General features: G+C 36.5%; 1 protein-coding gene across 3 annotated transcripts in view; it reads right to left on the reverse strand.

Annotated features, from left to right (window-relative positions):
• Window positions 1–19,847, reverse strand: part of KHDRBS2 (KH RNA binding domain containing, signal transduction associated 2) — a 544,593-nt gene that overhangs the window by 12,948 nt on the left and 511,798 nt on the right. For 2 of the 3 annotated variants that reach the window (XR_008425555.1, XR_008425556.1), the window contains exons 9-10: window positions 12,359–12,532; window positions 10,360–10,420 (exon numbers count right to left, since the gene is read on the reverse strand). Coding sequence is in view for 1 of the 3 variants with exons in the window: in XM_024576649.3 (XP_024432417.1) it covers window positions 12,435–12,532 (98 nt within the window). In the remaining 2 variants the exon portion in view is untranslated. Of the gene's footprint in view, window positions 1–10,359; window positions 10,421–11,433; window positions 12,533–19,847 lie in introns of those variants that run through there. The other variant, XM_024576649.3, reaches the window with a different exon arrangement.

The following is a 19,847-nucleotide window of genomic DNA, read 5'->3' on the forward strand; positions in this document are numbered from 1 at the left end:
GAGGTTAATGTTCAGAGCAAATCCTAACACTCAGAATTCAGGTGATTTTGGACATACCTCGTAACCCTGTGAGGTTTTTAAAAAAATTATGTTCATTGCAGTGTTGTTTACAATCGCCAAGATATGGAGGCAGTCCAAGGGTCCATCAGTAGATGAGTGGATAAAACAACTATGGGACAATTTACACAATGGGATACTACTCAGCTGTAAAAAAGAAGAAAATTTTACCCTTTGTGACAGCATGGATAGACCTGGAGAACATTATGCTAAGTGAAATAAGCCAGTCAGAGAAAGACAAATACCATATGATTTCACTCATATGTGAAATCTAATGAACAAATGGAACTAACAAGCAAAATAGAGACAGACTCACAGATGGAGAGCAGGATGACAGCTGTGGAGGTGGGGGTGCTGGTGAGGGGGTGGAGGAATTGAGCAAAAAGGAAAAAGGACTCCTCGACAACAGTGTGCTGATTGTGGGGGGAAGGGGAGTGTAAGGGGGATGAATAGTAATGTAAAAATACAAAAAAATTGTTTCTAAACACAGAAGTTTTGTTTCCTTATCTTTAAAATGAGGGTAAGAAAACTTGCCCTGCTTTCTTCAGAGAGCTGTTGTCCAATTAAAACATTACTATCACAAAAGTTTTATAAAGTATCAATGCATGGATAGATAGGTAGATAGATGTACATGATAAGTATGTACATATAATGTCATATAAAATATTAGTTTTTTACATAAAATCATGATCACTGACATATACCATACATAGTACATAAGAAATATAAGATTAAAAAAGATGAAGGCAAATTGATATTTATTAATTTAGTTATACTTGATAAATGCCTTCCACAAATCTGGATCTATAATATATACTAGTGAAGATAAAAAGAAAGTTAAGCTTTTTCCCAAGAGGGCTCTAATTTTTGGTATAGAAAGGTAAAGTGTGGCTGTTCTTTTCCTAAATATTTTTCGAACATCTTTAAACCAAGATGCTGCATTTTTTTTGAAGATGCTGAACTCGATGACATTTTCCCTTATGTGACAGCTAGCTGCGCATTTAGCTCAGCAAACTACTTGGCATCCACTCAGTATTTTTTAGTTGCAAATTGTCATAAGGCCACTTTCTTTTAAACCTATTTCACTTGGAGGTGATCATTTCTATTTTCATCTGCAGGTTAAAGTGTTTTTTTTATTGATATAATGAACAGGTAAAATTAGAGATGGAAAACTATATGGATTCAGTAACTCATTTGAATGTTACTTAAAATACATGAACACTTTGGGATTAAATCATGAGAGAATTAATGAACAAATCTCTCTTGCTTCTGAGCAAGCAGATCAATTCATCACCAAGTTTCACTCATTAGTAATCAACCTTTTATAGTATCCTATGTTCGATATATTCTTAATAATCTAAATACAACAAATAAACAATTCCTATTGAGAAACTTCAGAGAGTTAATGCTCCGACAGGGTCTGCTTTTTTTTTACTCACAGTATATAGAATGCCAAACTACAAGAGTCTTCAAATGTAAGAGCACAGCATCTCTCAAATGTCAATATCAGATATGCAATAATTTCTAACATTCTAAAGTGCTAATTTGAACTAACGTGCACTGAGAGGAACCACCGCCAACGTTTGTCCTTTACGCAACGCTGGACACACGGAAACACTCCGAAGGAGTACAAGCTACCTGCTGGTGGAAGTGAAGGGAAGACGCAGTGGTCTATGAAAGTGCTTGTTCTGAGCCAGCTGACAGAAATCCCAGACACATTCAGTAGCGGAATGTTCTGTATTTCAGGCAGAGGGAAGACGTGTTTTTAATTTTTAAAGTTACTGCCTTATGTGAGAAGGTGCACACGATGGTGATTTATGAGGATTTGCAGATCTCGGGACATGACGTTCCTTGAGGATGTGAAGGGACGGCCTGCCTTTCTTTCGTGCAGCTACCTGTTTCATCTTAGCGCTTCTAATGGGTCTCCTCGGCCTTCCAGCTACGCTCCCTCTCCTTCTCCACCTATTATTTTCTTATTCTCAGTTCACCTTCACTCTGGTATCCTATCATTAAACATAATAATGCATAAAGTACATTTCAATAGTGTGAATCATCTACAGGACAAGAGATAATAAGGAAAAGTACATTTTATTGTTACAGTTACACAGATTGGGACAAATCAATACAGTAGAGCATGCCATTACTAAGGAGATGAGTAATCATGACTATTTCCCTAGAAATACATTTTTATAATTTATTTTCATTTTTCACTGAAGTTTTACGTTACTTTGTTATTTAGGATATCTGAACCCCCATGAAAGCTAAATTCTATGTTTAGGTACACGTAGCTTCCATTTAATTAATGGTAAATTGGGCAAATAAATATACTCAGACACAACATACACAGAGTTTTGGATCATTACACAGGACTCCCTTTTAAATAATCCAAGGAATAGAGATGTTCTGAATGTCTTGGCTTGTGTATATAGAAAGGATTAAAGATTTGTCATCTGACTTTTAAGTAGTACTGACCTTGGAAATTTTCATAGTAAGAGAATTTCTTCTAATTCCTTTTTACTAGCCTGAAGAATGAGTCACACATATGCATTTGGGTTTCCTCTCAAATCAGTTTACCTTGAAGCTTACCCCCTTGAAGTCAGAGGGGACAGCGGTGTGTAGGGTAAAGGATGAGGACTCTGACTGTGACAGTCTGGGTTTAGACTCCACCCCACTGCCCAGTGACATGACCCTGGGTAGGTTACTTCTCTCTCAGGCTCAGTATTGCCTCTTAGAAAATGAGGATGCCTTAGAATTTATATCACAGGTTGTTGAGAATATGTATGAGCTCAGTCATTCCTATTAATCCTTAAAACAGTGCTTGACACGTGTTATGCATTCCATTATTGCAAGTTTCTGTTTCTTCATCTTGTTGAAACTATTACACCAAATTATTGTCTTTCACATTGAGCTCTATTTGAGTGTGAACAATATATGTGCAAATTCTTAAGATTATTGTGTATAAGCATATAATTCTTGTTATGAAGATATACAATATATGCTTGCTAATGAATACAACGAGGAACATTTTTACAACTGTGTTCTAAAGTCTATATTAATTGCATACTTTAGTAAATGATACTTTTAAAGTGTCTATGTTGCAAATTGATTTGAGTAATATGAAACTTTTATGGGTTGTATAGTTTTTATTTATAGATTTTATATACACCAAGAAGATATCTTAAAGTATAAAAATGTTCAGTCAAGGAAAAATAATTTGGGGAAAGAATGTTATAAATTTACAGAGGATTTGCACATACCCACGTGATTTTACATTATACCTCACAAATCTATTAGTAGGTGCTGTTATCATCCCCATTTTACCTATAAGAAAACTGAAGCTGGAAAACTTAGAGGAACTTTGCTTACACTCTAGAGCATGTAGTGTGGGTTAAAGTTTCAGAGTGTAACTTTGACTTTTCTTTTGAATCCTCTGCACACAAATAACCTTATGAAAATGGGTATGAAGTCACAAAGAAACAAAATTTGTCTCCCTTCTGCATGTGTGTATATGGCAGAATCCCATTTCAAGTGAAAAAAGAAGTAACAAGCAACTAGGGAATGGAAAAAGGAAAGGGAGAGAAAGAAAATTAGGAGGAATACAAGCGAGTATCTTAACAGTTATCTTTGAGGAGGATTATAGATTTTGATTTTTAGATTATATATTTACATTGTACATTCTATTTTTAAACCTTATTGTGGATTATTTTTGTAATAAAAAGGAGACTTTATATATGTCACAAAGAGAACCCTCCCCCCCCTAAAAAAAAATACACCAATTCACCCTGGCTGGTGTGGCTCAGTGGATTGAATGTCGACCTGCAAACCAATGGGTTGCTGGTTTGATTCCTAGTCAGGGCACATGCCTGGGTTGTGGGCCAGGTCCCCAGTAGGGGGTGTGTGAGAGGCAACTACACATTGATGTTTCTCTCTTTCTCCATCCCTTCCCTTCTTTAAAAATAAATAAAATCTTTAAAGAAAGATTTTTTAAAAACCCACCAATTCAACCAGCTGTTCTGACATACTATTTGCTGGAAGTTAAAAAAGGTTTTTTATAAGTTAAACCAATATGTACTTTGTTTGAACTTATTGGATAGAAAAGAATTCCAGAAAAGTTTCTCTGGTAGAATGTGGCATTACTTCTTGTAACAATTACTGGCTTAGCTGAAACATTAAGCAGCATACCTAATATTAGTTTTAAATAATTATCTAATTGGTCAATAAATACATTTCTCTCCTTAATCCCGCCAACAGGAAAGTTGAAATGAACAGTTTAAAAATTCAACATAAATTCTATTATGAAGATTATCTTTATGAAACGTGTAAATACAATCTTCCCTGTTTAAAGACATTTAACATCGTAACATCGGCTTCACTGTAGTCACAGATATTTCTGCATTGGTCTTAGTGAATTCCACAAGTAAGTTTACTTCTTTCAAGTTTATTTACTTCTCTTTTAAGGTTTATATTTTGAAATGAAGAACTTAGACTAATTGTAGATATTTTCTCACCTATTGCACTCCCTTACACTTTTTAGCTAAGAAATCAAGATTTTGTGTCTGGTAGATTACATGTAAATGCAAACAGGTGTTATTTCTGTTTTAATTAAATGTGATGCTTTTCTTTGATACTTTTGGGTTTACGGTGAACATGCATTGCTTCTGTAATTAACACAGTAAACCGTTGCTAATCCAGGGTTCTGCTGAATAGGTTGCACAGTGCCCCTTTCTCCACAGTCGTGGATGGCCTTTCTCTTTGTCTTTTCACATCCCTGTGTGCAGTAGGGCCGATGACAGAAGACATTGGAAAGAGAGCGGCAAGATGTACCACCAGAGAAGTTGAAAATGTCTCAGAAAAGGCAGGCTAAGAGGTTCGAATATAGGACATGTGGAACACCTGTGCTAGGGCAGACAGAGAATGAGACAGAGCGGAAGGAACATTTTCCTACTGAGAGAGTGATCTTGAGAGACTACACAGAGGTTGGAAACCTGTGTCTAGTGGTGAAATTTGCTTCTGGAGAGGTCGTAAGAAGAGGATCTGAGAATCTCCAAATATCTCTCAGAAACAGACCATTCATTATATCCCACTGTGAAGTATGAATCACAGTGGAGCAGAACCTTAAAGAAAGTTAGTATTTAGTGATTTGTTACCAGTTTTTTAAAGTGGCTCATTCTCTGTGTGTGTGTGTGTGTGTGTGTGTTTTGATAAAGGCAGATAAGCTGGCTGTTGTTAAAGCATCTGGTGGTGTATGAATCTGACAATGTCCCCTCCTGTTTTCTCAATTCCTCTCACAAGGAAGTGTAAGAGACTGAGGTATAGGACAGCATATCAAATACAGTGAACTTTTTTCCTCACTGCAAGTAATTACTCGAGAAGGAATTAATAAATTGTATGTAATAAGACTAGAAAATTAAAGTTCATGATGGTATGGAAGACTGATGTCTGCAAGTCGAAAAACAGCTATCTGCCCAGTGACTCAGATGCTTTAATAGGGCATTAGGATGTTGAGAAAGATGCTGCACATTACACGGGCAACAGGAAATGCTTTAAGTATTTAACACTGAGTGATACCTTAACTTGTGTTCTTAGCACATGACTGCATGGTTATGTGGAGACATTTCTCATTTGAAATTGAGCCTCATATGTTAAAGCAGAATTCTAATCTATAGGATGAAGAATAAAGGACTGAAATTCTTTTCACGCTTATTTAATTATGTGGGTTTCTTAGCGTCAAAATAGAATTTATATTCTGAATGAATGAATTTGTTCTACAAAACTGTAGTCATGCTTTGTAACAAATGTAGAATACTTTCATCTACATTTTTATGATGAAATCATAGCTTTTGAAAGATGACAAATCTCAGGAAAAATCAAAGTTAAGATGCACTTGAAGTTAAAATATTTTGTAAATTTTTTAGTCATAATTCATCATATTGCTCCAGAAGAGGAATTATGTTAAGGCTATTTAAAATTTTAGATTGTCTTCTCAAATTCATTAAAAGTTGGAAATCAACCATAGAATTCTGGAAAATGCGTGGGTTGTCAAACTTTGCTTTATATTATTGGTTTTGCTATATATAGGATGTGTGACACTAGTTAAAACTACAAATTTCAACTTCTACAAAATGTGGTTAATTGTACTTCTTCTGCAAGCTTGTAAGATTACAGATGTTTCCTGTGAGTTTTTATGTGAAAATTCTAGTACCTTTCTAGGCATGTATGTTCATAAAACAGATGGCCCAAGTATTATTTTTCTTACCATTATTAATACTCTGCCATCAAACCAAGCAGAAATCATGTCATCAATTTTGTCAATTACCATACAACTGGATATTTACAATTATTTACTACATATTTTTTTTGCAGTAAAAATTAAACCTTCCCGTGGTACCTGCAGGAATGTCAAACAGATGGCGTTTTTAGTAGCAGGTGGCCTTTTGATACTGAAACTGATATTTGATATTTATTCAGTGAAATCAGACTATTTATCACTGTTCTCTAGTCCCTTTAAAAAGCACAAAACCCCCAAAACCCTACAAGTTTGTATATGACATTAACCAAGAGACATAGAAATAGTAGAGAACTAAAGGAACAAGAGTGACATTGTAATAATATAGTTTAAAAACAATTTCTTTTAAAAGAATTAATGAGAACATTTAATATATCATTCTGTCAATAACAGAATTAATAAGAACCTTTAATACGAGCCTTTAAATTTATTTAAAAATGGTTGGTGCTTCAATTGTTATTAAGCTAAACGACCTTAGTTCCATTAATATACTAAATGTAAAAATTATCTAAATATTACTAATGAGACCTAAATGCACTATGAACGAGGTGTCCAACCAGTTGCCTGTGGGCTGTGTGTGGCTCAGGATGGCTATGAATGCAGCCCAGCACACAATCATAGATTTACTTAAAACATTATGAGGTTTTTGTGTGATTACGTGTAGCAATGTATTTAATGTGTGGCTCAAGACGACAATTCTTCTTCCAGTGTGGCCCAGAGACAACAAAAGGTTGGACACCCCGGGCTCTGGTCTCTTACTTGGCAACAAATTAATTCTGATTTAATCATACATAAGTGTAGAAAACCTTTTTGCTGGACAAATATAAGCAGGTACAAAGACTTTATTACTTATTAGTGTTATTATCACTATTTAAAATACTTGGTTTAGCGCCCAAGCTAGCTCCCTGCAATGTTTGGTAAGTTCCTTGTCATAGGGCCACCAATGCAGCAAGAGTTACAGCATTATCTGACAGAACGTACGGAGCGTGGCCACGGAAAACTTCCACTGCACTTGGATGCAATGCACTCTAATTCAGAACTTTAATTTGCCATGCAGGTCTGTATGACTTGCTCAGGGTGAACGTCAGACGTGAGAATGTTGGTGTGGGCACTGGCTCTCGAACTGGGAAAATACCTGCTCTGCCATATTTGGGAGCCAGCACCTTGCAGTTGGTGGGTGCAGATGTGATGTCACGAAGGCATCCAAGTGGGAGCCCGCATCATTGTCTGATACTGACCGGGGAAGAAGGCACCCTCTAACTGGGCAGATGGTCATTAGTTAGGGCCACTCTGAACAGTTTTCATTCGATTAACCGATTTTGCTGAGAGGCCACTAACTTTGGAAAATTCTCATTCCCTGTTGCCAGAGAAACCTACTGTATTCACTTCGGATTATTTTAAGAGTTAGACAAGTTATGCAATAAATGACTGCAATGCATATATAATTATATTTTTCTACACCTCAACTCGGTTTCATTCTCAAGTTCCCATATGGCCAGGCGGAGAAAAATAACCCCAGCCAGTTCAGATTAATTCTGGTCAGGAGTTCCTCTGTTAACTCAGAGATGTCTGCTTCCCTATCTCGTTCCTGACTGCATTTAAGTTGGGGAGGTGTTAGTGGCAGGGAGCCGAGCCGCTGATCTTACCTTCTCAGTACCCACTGGTACACCTGGGTCAGGGGTGGGCCAGGCCGAGATTCCTGTGCCCTCCCCTGCCTTCCCTCGGCGAGGGTGACTGTGCGTGCAGCTCTCTCTGCCACACCTGTTTCATTCACCCTTGGCAGCACGCAAAAACATTCTATAGAAACACTCGTCTACAAGGTCGCACCTGTAACACACTGACTTGGGGGGGTTTCTGTGAGCCTTGCTGCCTCCTGAGCCTCCTCTGTAGACAAAGGCCCCCTTTGTGTTCCAAAACTATCTCAGGCTTTTATTGGATAATGGATGTAGTGCGCAGAACTCATACTCGAGGCCACACTAATATCTTACACTAAAACCTTAGTTATTGCTGCCTCTTAATTTTTCTTCTCAGCCTGGACAATATTTGTCTTGAAGATGTATAGAGGCAGGGGGGTGGGGCCAGTTATTTATTTATTTATTTATCTATTTGTTTATTTATGGATGGGAGTCTTTTACACCTACAGTTAACTCAAACAATGTATGTCCTACTTAAAGCCCACTAAAAATGCATCCTTTTGAAACTCAAAATCCTCTTTCTCACAAATCACTGCGTTGAGCTTTAAAAACTCTGACTCTAAACTCAACAGCCAAGAACATTCTCTTCTCTTGTTCAGCTCCGGTGTTTCTGCTGTGATGGCCCTGCCCGAGTCTGATGGTGAGAGAGCTGGAGGACTGGAACACAGCAATCTCCACGATAAGATAATTAAGTGAACACAAAAGCCTATTGATCAACTAGTAACAAACTCTGGTTTCTCTTTTATTGCTTTACGAAATCAAGTCTGTTTAAAAGGGATGACAGGAGAAGAATATGCAGCATATCTGGATTAGAGATTCTTTGTCCCCTTAGCTGATAAAAACAGTAACTTTTTTAAAGAGTTAAGTCAGATATGGAATATTACTGATAAATAAGATTTCAAAACTGTATTTTCTATAACTTTTTCCTTCTGCAACTTAACAAAGGCAGTTGATGAATTGAAGCACATACAGTGGTAGAACCGAGTAATTTCGTTATAGTAAATACCAACTCATATCAGTCTATTTCAAAGAAGATAAAAATAACTCAGTTCCTTGTCAACACACAGTATTAAACAGTTATTTTGACAATTTGAATTTTAGAAAAGCTATCTCAGATGAAGAGGCGTTAGTAATTATAAAATTGACTAAATGTGATATTTGCCTGAGTTACTTGGGATAATTTTCTCAGGGGGATATCTCCAATTGATTCTTTACTTCAAACCTACATCAGCTTCCTTTTATTGTTCCAATGAAATCCAAATAATTTAACACAGTTCTCAGGGACAACCGTGAGGGACCTGGACCCCGCCTCTCCAGGCTTTGCTTTCCCTCTGCTTTTAGGAACGTGGTCCTCAGGATCCCTCTCGCTTTCTGAACTGGCACAACCCACTCCATTCACCAGATGGCGCTCTCTTCCTCATCAATGAACTGGCTACCCCTTTAGCTCCAGGCTTCCCCTGCCTCAGCCCTGCTTCCAGTCCTAAGGAATATGCAGGCTCTTTCATATTTCTTCTGTGGCCTTTCAGGCTCCACTGCATTGCGGACATTTGGATATTTGTGTAGTAAAAAGAGGCCCAGGCCCAGAAGGAGAAGACTTGGGGTTTACCTTGTTTCAAATATCCTGGCGAGGCCTTTTCGATTCTCTGAATGGTCAGGTCTGTCTGTGGATTTCATAACTGCCCTTGCACTCGTTTCAGTCAGAGTTTTATTGGCTGAAAGTTGCCAACTCCTTGTGTACAGAAATCAAATCTCAATTTCCAATAGTGCTTTGTACTCAGTAAATATTTGCTGAATCAAATAGAATGGCAGATGAAAAACAAGTTTATTGATAAACCCAGTGGGATGAATGGGGAAAATAATGGTAAGCTTAGTTATTTTATTTGACCAAATAAATGTTAATGTAACTAAATTTTATCTCATTGACAAGGGGTAGTTGAGGGGTTGATTATGGGGTCCCCTTTGCCGTCCGTCCACCTAAGCCAATAATTGTGATTTCCTTCTCTTACATCTGCAGAGTAAAGGTTTTAGTATTCTTTAGTCGGAAGTTAAGGGGAGGTAATATGTGGTAGTTCACAGCAAAGGGCAGAATATTAACTACTAATTCATGTTTCCTTTGACAAGTTTCTGGATAAGCTCAAAAATCTTGTCAGGTAAATACCAAGTTATATCACTTTATTTCAAAGAAGATAAAAATAACTCAGTTCCTTGACAACAATCTAAACCTCTTCTGTTTTCAACAAGTGGCATTTGGTGTCACAGTTCAGTGCCATGGTTCACGTTGGTGAAGATTATCTATTTCAGAGATTAAAAAAATGAGTTTACCTCTATCCTTCTTAGTCCATCACTTCTGCTATTCAATTACATGCTCTTTGCTTGTGGGTACCTGAAATAGTGAGAAAGAATAAGAAAAGAAAATTAAATATAACTAAATAACATTTGTGAAAGGCAAATATTTACAATTTTAATTGATGACAGACACACACTTCATAAAACTATCAGCATGCAACTCCAGCTGCAAAAACTGAACAGCAATATGCCTAAGCTGGTTAGCAGCAAAAAAGTAAACCAATCACATCGACAAAAGCCACCATCAACAAAAAAACTGTATTGAAAAGATTAACAGTTTTGGCATTCATCCCTACCATCAAGTCTTTCACGTTCTTTCTTTTTTCCATCAAAATTTAGCTTACGTTTGATGTTAGCAAGAGTTGCATTACTATTATTGTTAATTTTAGTTCTGTTTATTAACTTGAGGGTTATATATTGTAAAATAATTTTGGTGCCTCTAGTTAATGTTAATTAGTTGTTTTAATAACCTATAGACCTATTTGTTATGTTTTTGTAGGTTTACTTTTTTAACTATCAGGAACTTAATAACTGAGAATATTTAACATTACTGTTGCATATGCAAAATTACAGAGTTACTATTAGTGTTACCTGTTTAACGTTTAGTCATCCTTTGAGTCCTGCGACATATTTCCTTAATAATCATCAGCCATCAAGTCTGATAGTCTCAAAAGAAATATCAGCCCTCTAAACTGCCTTCAAGGGCGGTGATATTTAGCACTGAAAATTACAAATAAAGTTTTTGAGGTTGAATAGCAACAACTGGCCAGTGACACTGATGATTTGTTTGTCAAAACAAATTGTTATCAACTACGCAAATGAAGTCCACGCACTCCTTTGAGTGAAAACAATAAAGTGAATCTACGCAATGCTTACATGTTGGATGGGATATTTAATGTGCGGGGAAACTCAAAGGTTGAAGAACTAGGCATTTAGACAGTGGTAAGTGGTAATCTTACCTCTTTATACTCCATTACTCTTTCTCACGAGAGACATGCTAATGCAAACAAGTCAATCAGAATTTGTGTTTAGCAAGATAAAGCTTAGAGGATAGTTTAAAATCCATTTATTTTTCTAAATCCAGTTTTTTTTCCATTAACATGTTATACATTAGTGCTTACTAACCATGATTCATGTAACAGTTTAGTTTGTTAACTTTTAAATTATTTAACAACCATAAGTTATTAATACATTTTTTAAGTATTACACAAATATCTTAAAACAAGCTTGGGTTCATTTTTGTAATTTTTAAATAGAAAACATTTTAGGCATCTCTTGAAGAAGAAATAAAGCAGACATTTAAAGCTAGAAAACAAGTAATTCCAAATTTAGTTTTTACAAAAGTTTTCAGCTTTATTGACAAATTATGGCAAACATATTTGACAAATTGTGGTTTCCTATTTAGAGAAGCTTACACATGGAACTTTATGTGTGTTTTTTTTCTTTTTTAACAAATACAGGTTAAAACACTGAACAAATTCAGTTAGCTACATACATACAGTAGCTGCTTGTTTTCAACCCCATTAAAACAGCATTTAAAATTAAATTTACAAACTTAATATCAAACATCTTCATCTAACTAACAAATATTAAAAGACAGGTTAAAACATCTTATCTACAACTTTATTATCAGCTAGTTCAAAAATCATATTACAGTCTTTTAGCAACCCTAAACAACGTTTTTGTTAGTTGATTGAGACTCAAAAATCTGTTAACAGATTCATGCTCTTTCTTTAAAAAAAAAAAAGTAAAAAGAAAAAAGAAAAAAAAAGATTACACACAACAATGAAAAACAACCAAGAGAATATCATCCTACTGAATGGTTTATAGACAATGCTTGCCAATGTCTCTTTTAGTCCGTTTTGTAAAATACTAGTGTCAAAGTCACGCCAACATTATAGGGGAAATACAAGAACTATATGGGAATAATCATGAGAAGTTATCCCTAGAATAGGAAAAAAGAAAGGACTATTACTTGTCTTGTTGCTGTTTTTGTGGAGACCACAGGCTATGAATTGTCTTTGATGTGAGGTCACGGGGGAGGAGGACCTTCAATATCTACCATAGGGGTGCTCCCTGTATCCCCCTCTGGCTGACCTTGGCGGTGGTGCCTTCAGGCTGGAGCGGGTTGTGGCCCATTCTTCTGGTGCTATGAACAAGAGAAAGATAATAACGTCCACATGGCTTCAGAATCATCAAGATTAATCATTTAAGACACAATAGTCAACCCAAGAAGGGAGAATAAAGGATCTCAACACTGACAGCTGAAGCCTTACTATATGTTCCACATGGTGAGATAATCCAAATGTATGTATTTTGAAAAGCAGCCACTTGGAATTCAACTTGCAGGGCATTTTTTTTTTTCAAGAAGAGAAAGGTGAAGTTCTTGGATAACTCACATTTATTGTGTTAAGTTTCTACACCACAACAGAGCAAGAGGATTATTAGTGTAACCCACTCCATATTTAACCCTTTAGGTAGACTCCCAAAAGAAATTGGGTGTAGAAAACCATTACCATTTATCCCCTTATAAATATAATAAAAATAAATAAAAAATATAAAAAAAGAAAGAAAACCAGTGGTTCTTAGGTCTTTATTAATGTGAGAATCACCTGGGAATCTTAAAATGAAACAGAACCAAAAATGACTACTGCCTGTTCTATGTATCCCCAACCAAAAGACTAGAACACTCCATAGGGTGGGACCTAAGATTTGGCATTTTACAAATGCTCTTCTAGGTGATTTTTCTGGAGTCCCAGGATGAGATTCATTGTACAAAACTGTTCTAGACAAAGATAGTCAGAAATAAGCAGGATATGGAGTAGAGTATATTTTAAGTAGCAAAATCGGTAAAGAAAAAAAATCTCATATTAGTTTTTCAAAATAAAGAAGTTGGAAAATAAAGAGGTATTAGTTTTCTAGGAAAACTCTTCATTTACCCATTAATCAGACTTTCAGTAACCTTAATGTTTTGGAATGTAGCCAAAACATAAAAAATAAGCAAGCAAGCTTTTGAGTATTGTGGAAAATGGCTTTTGCAAAGTTTATGCCCACAGAAGAGAAATACAGCCCTCCTTCAAAGGGCAAAGGACTTAATAATGGGTTTGTGGTGACTTATGTGATTCCAGAAACTAGGTTATCCCGGTCTTTCAAACAGAATGTAGTTCTTTTGTAGAGAGCAGATTTCATGCATGGGGCTATGGTGGGAGGAAGCATGGCGTAAGAAAAAGGATTACTTAAAAGAGACACACTGACATTGATAGCTGATGTAAAAGGTGGTGGTAATGACAATATCACCTGGAAAATCGCTGCAGACTGAGGCCAACTGATGTAGGGTATATGCCCCCAGGCAGTTCAAGTACAACTAAGAATATCTCTAGCAAAAACAGTAAGGAAAATTTAACTCGCACTCACTATACTATAGGGCAATAAATAACGATCTACAATACAGAAAAATAATCAAAAGTTTATTAGTGTAGAAATAAATAGCATGTACATGGGTGAACTTCGGGGTTTTAAGCATTTCCTTCATCAGGACATTTTTATTACAAATGATATCATGATAAATGAAAAATTTATGTTTTTCACTGAAGTTACCTGCTCGTGCTTATTTCAATGTGTGATAGGGCATAAATTAGAAGTAAGAGCCTAAGTAACTGTAAGAAATGTTACCCGTACTCAGAATAGAGACCTACCTAGACCAGGCAACCTATGGCCTGTGAGCCAGCCCTGGTATGCTGCCTATTTTTATAAATAAAGTTCTACTGAAAACAGACACGATTGATTGCTTACTAACCTACTGTCTCTGGCTGCCTTCGCTCTACAGAGGCAGAGTTGAGTCATTGTGATGCAGACTAGACTGACTGCCTGCAAAGCCTGAACTGGCCACACTCTGGGCCTTTACAGAGACCCTGCCGTAGATCCTGTTGTCTCCTCTGCGGGAGATCGCGGGTGTTGCTCCTTCGGAAGTAATCTCTTCGGGAAAGAATTCAGCCCGAGCTGCCCGAATTTCTCAACACAGACATTTCAGAGAAGAATTTTATGTATGTACTTGACTGGACTTAAATAAAACTCTTTTTGATGCACTAGAATGGAAAGTGAATTTTTGCTTACAAGTTTGAAAGTGTGTCCTGAACTTTATGCCATGTAAATTTTATGCTTTGTCTATGAATCATCAAGAATGTGTCCATGTCCTTGTCTTCTAGTGGTAAAATCTACCCTGCTTTGTTGTTAACAAAGGGAATGCACCGCTTTTGGCTTCCTTTGTTCTAGCGTGTTAGAGATCTCAAGGTTGCAGTCCACGGAGTTTTAGGAGCTGAGATAATACAGGTTGCAAGTTTTCCCAGGGTATGGAAGATCTGGGTCCTTTTCAGATGCTCTGTGCTCCTGGTAGCTTCTTCGAAATAGTGAATCGACCTCGAGCGGAGTGACAGCAACACAGGCCACGTCTAGGCCTAGATTTGTCAGAACTGTTAAACCAGCATAATCCTGGGGTCTTGCTGCAGAATACGTGTTTAAAATGAACTCATTGACTTGGCTTTACTTGACTTTATCAGACAGCTAATTGATGGACTAAAAGCTTACATTTCTTAACTGTTGGCCAACATTAAAATAGGAAGTGTCACTGTTCACTGGTATATCCCAAGTGCCTTGAGAAAATGCAGTGCTTAATAGGCACTGAATGCAATGAAAGATTACATAAATGAATGATTAACTCTAGGAACTACGAGACAGAAAGAGCTTCCAGTGACAACCTTGAAAGCAGTAACAACTGAGCTGAAGAAATTCAATATTAACTATAAAAGCTTTATCACTAGAAATCTTAGATATTTCTTAGAGAGTTGAAGTCAGACTTCTTACTCAAGAGGTTTAATTAGCTATGTACCTAAAATAGTTACTGCTGGATTCAACGAAACAATCATAGTGGAATCCCATTACAAAAAGGTATAAAAACATGTTTCATTGCACAAAAAATGTGCTCTCTTTAGATCTCTGTGTATATGCAAATTAATACTACGCTCTTTCCTCCTAGGAAAAGGGGACAACTATTAGTCTACCATAATTGTAACCAGAAAGTCAGCCAAAATGAATTTCTACACACGCAAAGTGAGTTTTAGATTTTCTAAAATTCCTTACCTTTAGTAGAGGAAAGCAAGGATTTAGTTCCCTTAATTCAGACCTTGTGTCCACTGTGTACATGTTGTCAATAATGGGCAGTGAATTGAGTTTAGGAAAATATTTCTATTGGTGCCAAATTTCCTTGCTCTATAATTTTCCTGATATATGTTTATGGAGAGGATAGCCACACATACCATCATATGATAGTACACGCGAGCTCGTCTCAGTGAGTTCCGTGTCTGGTCTTTGATCTGCGCCGAGTGTTTTTTTGTCGTCACACCGTGTGACACGAAAACTCACGTTGTCAGCCTGCCCCTCATTGCTCACCACAAGCTCTTAGATTTCTTCACTACACACTAAGTATCAGAGATAGAAGTGATTCTTAGAAATCTAAAAGCATCTTAACTTGACTCTACCATGGAAGCTTACACACGGAAAAAACCCAAAGGGAGAGATACGTTACTATAAGGTCTTCATAATGGGAATTTTCTAAAATTTGAAGTTACAAAGGCCCAGGAATGCATTGAGAATATATCTGTCTTCTTAGGATTCTCCTATTCAGCAGACAAGGTGGATTTAGAATATTTTAGGGCTTCATGAAAAATTTGGAGTCCTGGCCAATGGTGTCTATTCCCATGAGGTATTCTAGGATGTTATTTAAAAAAATCATTGCAAAAATTTAGAGAGAATCGTCCTGTGTCCTTCTGAAAAACGATAAAGGAAGTGAGGTCCTCTCAACTTCAGGATCAGTGTCGTGTGAGAAGCACTAGCTAGACTAGGCATGTGAATTGAGCAAATAAATAAGCTATTGCTTAGAGAAGGTGAAAAACAACTGTCTGCCAAGTTGAAATTACTGAAATGGTTTCCAGAATTGTGGATCTGGAAATAGCAAATGAGGATATGAGAACTTAAGTGACTCAATCAAGTTCCCGCCAATACTAGAGTTCCTAATTCGGATTTTAATGTACCATTTGTATATGAAATAAGAAGTAAAGGGGGCAACATAAAGCATTCAGAAAGCAAACTTTTTCTTTTTTTATTCTTTACTAAAGATCTCCTGCCAGTCATTGTACTTAGCCCTGTATATGAGGATAGTTCAATGAGCCTTAAGGAGATCGCAGGACAAAACTAACGTGAAATTTCACAGATTACAGCTCAATTATAGTTGATATTTGAAGAGAATGTTGGGGCTAGCCTAGAGAAGGGTGCTACTACTAACTTCCATCATTCAGCTGAACTTGGACTGAACTCTAGATTTATTCATCTCAGAGAAATACTTTTCTGAGCAAATATGTAACATAACTAAGAATTCAGACACTGTTTAACCTATTTAAGGGAACTCATTTTCTTTAAAGACTTTCCTGTATTAATTACTTTCATCATCTGGCTTTGTTTCTTAAACTGAATTCTAAGATTTACAAAGGAAGAGACCTTTCAAGGTGACAGATACAAAGTAAGAACACCATAAATATTTGTAAAGCACATATAAATAAGTAAATGATATCACTAACTAGAATCAATTATACAAAATGAGTAAAACAGGACTCTTCTTCAGAAACACATTGTTAGCAATTAGGTTAGAGTGTTGCACATATTTGAAATATATCAATATTTCTTTTTTCTTTTTTATTGTTGTTCAATTACAGCTGTCCCTGTTTTCCCCTCATTACTCTCCCCAGTCCTCCTTACCCACCCTCTCTTCCCACATTCAATATTTCTTTTAAAACTTACTCCACCTCTAATTTTATAACTCACACTGATTATTTTTTACCTAGTTGAGTCAAGTTTTACAGAATGCCATAGAGTGCATCTTCATTACATGGTAATAAGCATCATCGAGGAACATCTTACTTTGATAAAGAGGTGCAGGTTGCCCAGGTAACTCTTCTGGTGCATTAAATGTTACTCCAGTGACTTGAAAAGCTTCTGCACTCAGGCAAGCGCTCCGCTGTCAGCGGAATCAGCACTGTTAAGCGGTGTGCATTTCTCCAAGTGCTCTCACTCCTGCCAGGGGGCCAGCTGCTGTGGGGGGCATTCCGAGTAGGAGAGAAAAATCTGGATGGTTTTTAAAGTTGCAAAACAGTCTTCTCTGACTGTTCCAGATGTACTGTAAATGTTGAGGTTACTAGGGGAAAAAAATGAAGCGTAGGAAGAAGTAGCCAATTTAGGAAAAGTTGGCATTATTTAAGTACCTGGAAAGTATACTTTTAATGTTTTTCTTTCTGAAAATAGGTTTCGAATGCCACCTTCTGAGTAAACTAACTTGAAAGATTAGTTGAGAAAAGATGTAGGAATCATCAGTATCATTGAGGGCACAGGCCTTACGTTCACACTTTGCTAGGCTTGCATAGCTAGTTGTTTATATCTCTGAGATCTGAAAAAGAGCCTCAATTTTTCTTTTAAGCAACCACCACAAAGGAGTATGGCTCATGCTATTTATTTTTGGCACACTATGAAGCATTATGCAAAACCCCAACTATGGTAAGAAACCTAAGTTAATCTCTACTACCACAGGCTTCTAGTGTTTTGGTTTGCCAGTCATTTCAAGAGCATTTCAGCAAGGCTGATGAAAATGCACGCTCGCTGTAAGCCATTGAGACAAGTTTGTTGTTCTGATCTTTCTGAGGAATATGGTTCTATGTAAAAGCATCTTTCTAATATATACTTACATGTTATTATGACTACTTATTCCCAAAGAAAATATGTTCAGTTAGATTTTTTATTGTTGTTGCTCTAACTCATATAATAATATCCATTTTCCTTATATAATTAAAAAATATCTATCCTATTTAGAAATGAAGATATTACCATCACTTCTTCTAAGGTGGAAGCCCAGTGCTAGGCATTTTATGGATGTTATTAGCAAATACAATTTTCCTGCGAGACAGGTGTTACTGTTGCCTTTCTTTTTAAGATGAGGAAACCATAACTCAGAATTTTTCTCTCTAGTAGTCTCACCATCTTTCCACTACGCCTGCCATCTAAAAGAATTCCTGACCATCACTTCTTTTTCCTTCCCTTTCTTCCCTGTATAACTGGGCTTAATTTTATTTCATTTCCCTTGGATTATATAATAGTTGGTGATTCCAACCACAAAACAATTAGTTAGCTAAATGAGTGAGATTATAGCTTTAATTTTGTTAACAAGAATATGGGCTGCATGAGCTACATTTGTTGAAGTGTAAATCTAGATGTTCATTTATCCAAAGTAGATGGTTGGGTTATCTGCTCTGTACTCAGCATTTAAAAATATTGATCGCTCAACCATTTCATCCACACAATTTGTGTGGTCACTATTTGCAATTGATGAGTTTATTGTTTTGAGATGCAAATGGCAAAAAGGAAAACTATTGAGGGAGAAATACATGAGCAGCATCTGTTTTCACAGATGAACATAGTGAATTACATTCCAAGAAGAGTTAACTCTAGTTCACCGTCATTTATGCTCTCAGGAAATTCAGTCAGTTTATGGATAGCTTTTAACACTATTGCAAATTTTTAACTAGATATTTCCTGTTACAGAAAAGTAACGTTTGGGATAATCCACTTGGAGAATAACAAAGAGCTGAGCGTATCTAAACACTCTATGCTTAACTCAGAATCTTGTGAAGCACATGGCAGACACCTGGTAGTCATTTATTCAAGAAATTAATCATATTTAAATATTTACATTTTTTGTACCTGTAAAAGAAGCCCCAGATGGATCCATCACTTTGAATGGGAGTCCCAAGAGTCTTGCCCCCAAGGCTGCATTTGAATTCTGACCCTGCTTTTTTGTTGTTGAAAGAGCCCTAATGTGAGTCTCTTAATCTACATACTGATGACACATTTTAACTGTCACAGACCATTCTGAGCTTCTGACATGTTCATCTAGCTTCTTGTGGGAGATCTCCTTAGGTGTCTCCAGTCAACTTTTTCCGAAATTAAACTTTTCCTCCATACTACCTAATACTCTTCCCAAGTTTCCCATTCAGCAAATGATCCTACTACCTACCAGCTATCTAGTTACCAACCCCAAACTCTTGGCATCTTAACGATCTCTCTTTTTGCCCAATGGACCTACGCAATAACCAAGCTTTGTCTTTTCTTCCTTAATATATATTTAACCCATCCATTTATTTCCATCCTCATTAACCCTATTTCACTGAAAGCCATTATCACAGTTGTCCAGAAAGCTAGTTACCTAGTCACCTTTTGTGCCTTTCTATAATTTTATCCATGCTATTACATATATATGCAATAGTATATATTGTAATTAGTATTATATACTATATATGTTTTATATATGTATTTCCTTATATGTGTGTGTGTGTGTGTGTATGCATACACTCTATTCTTGTCCACCT

The sequence above is a fragment of the Desmodus rotundus genome, chromosome 11 (genome assembly GCF_022682495.2).
Source record: "Desmodus rotundus isolate HL8 chromosome 11, HLdesRot8A.1, whole genome shotgun sequence".
Taxonomy (NCBI): domain Eukaryota; kingdom Metazoa; phylum Chordata; class Mammalia; order Chiroptera; family Phyllostomidae; genus Desmodus; species Desmodus rotundus.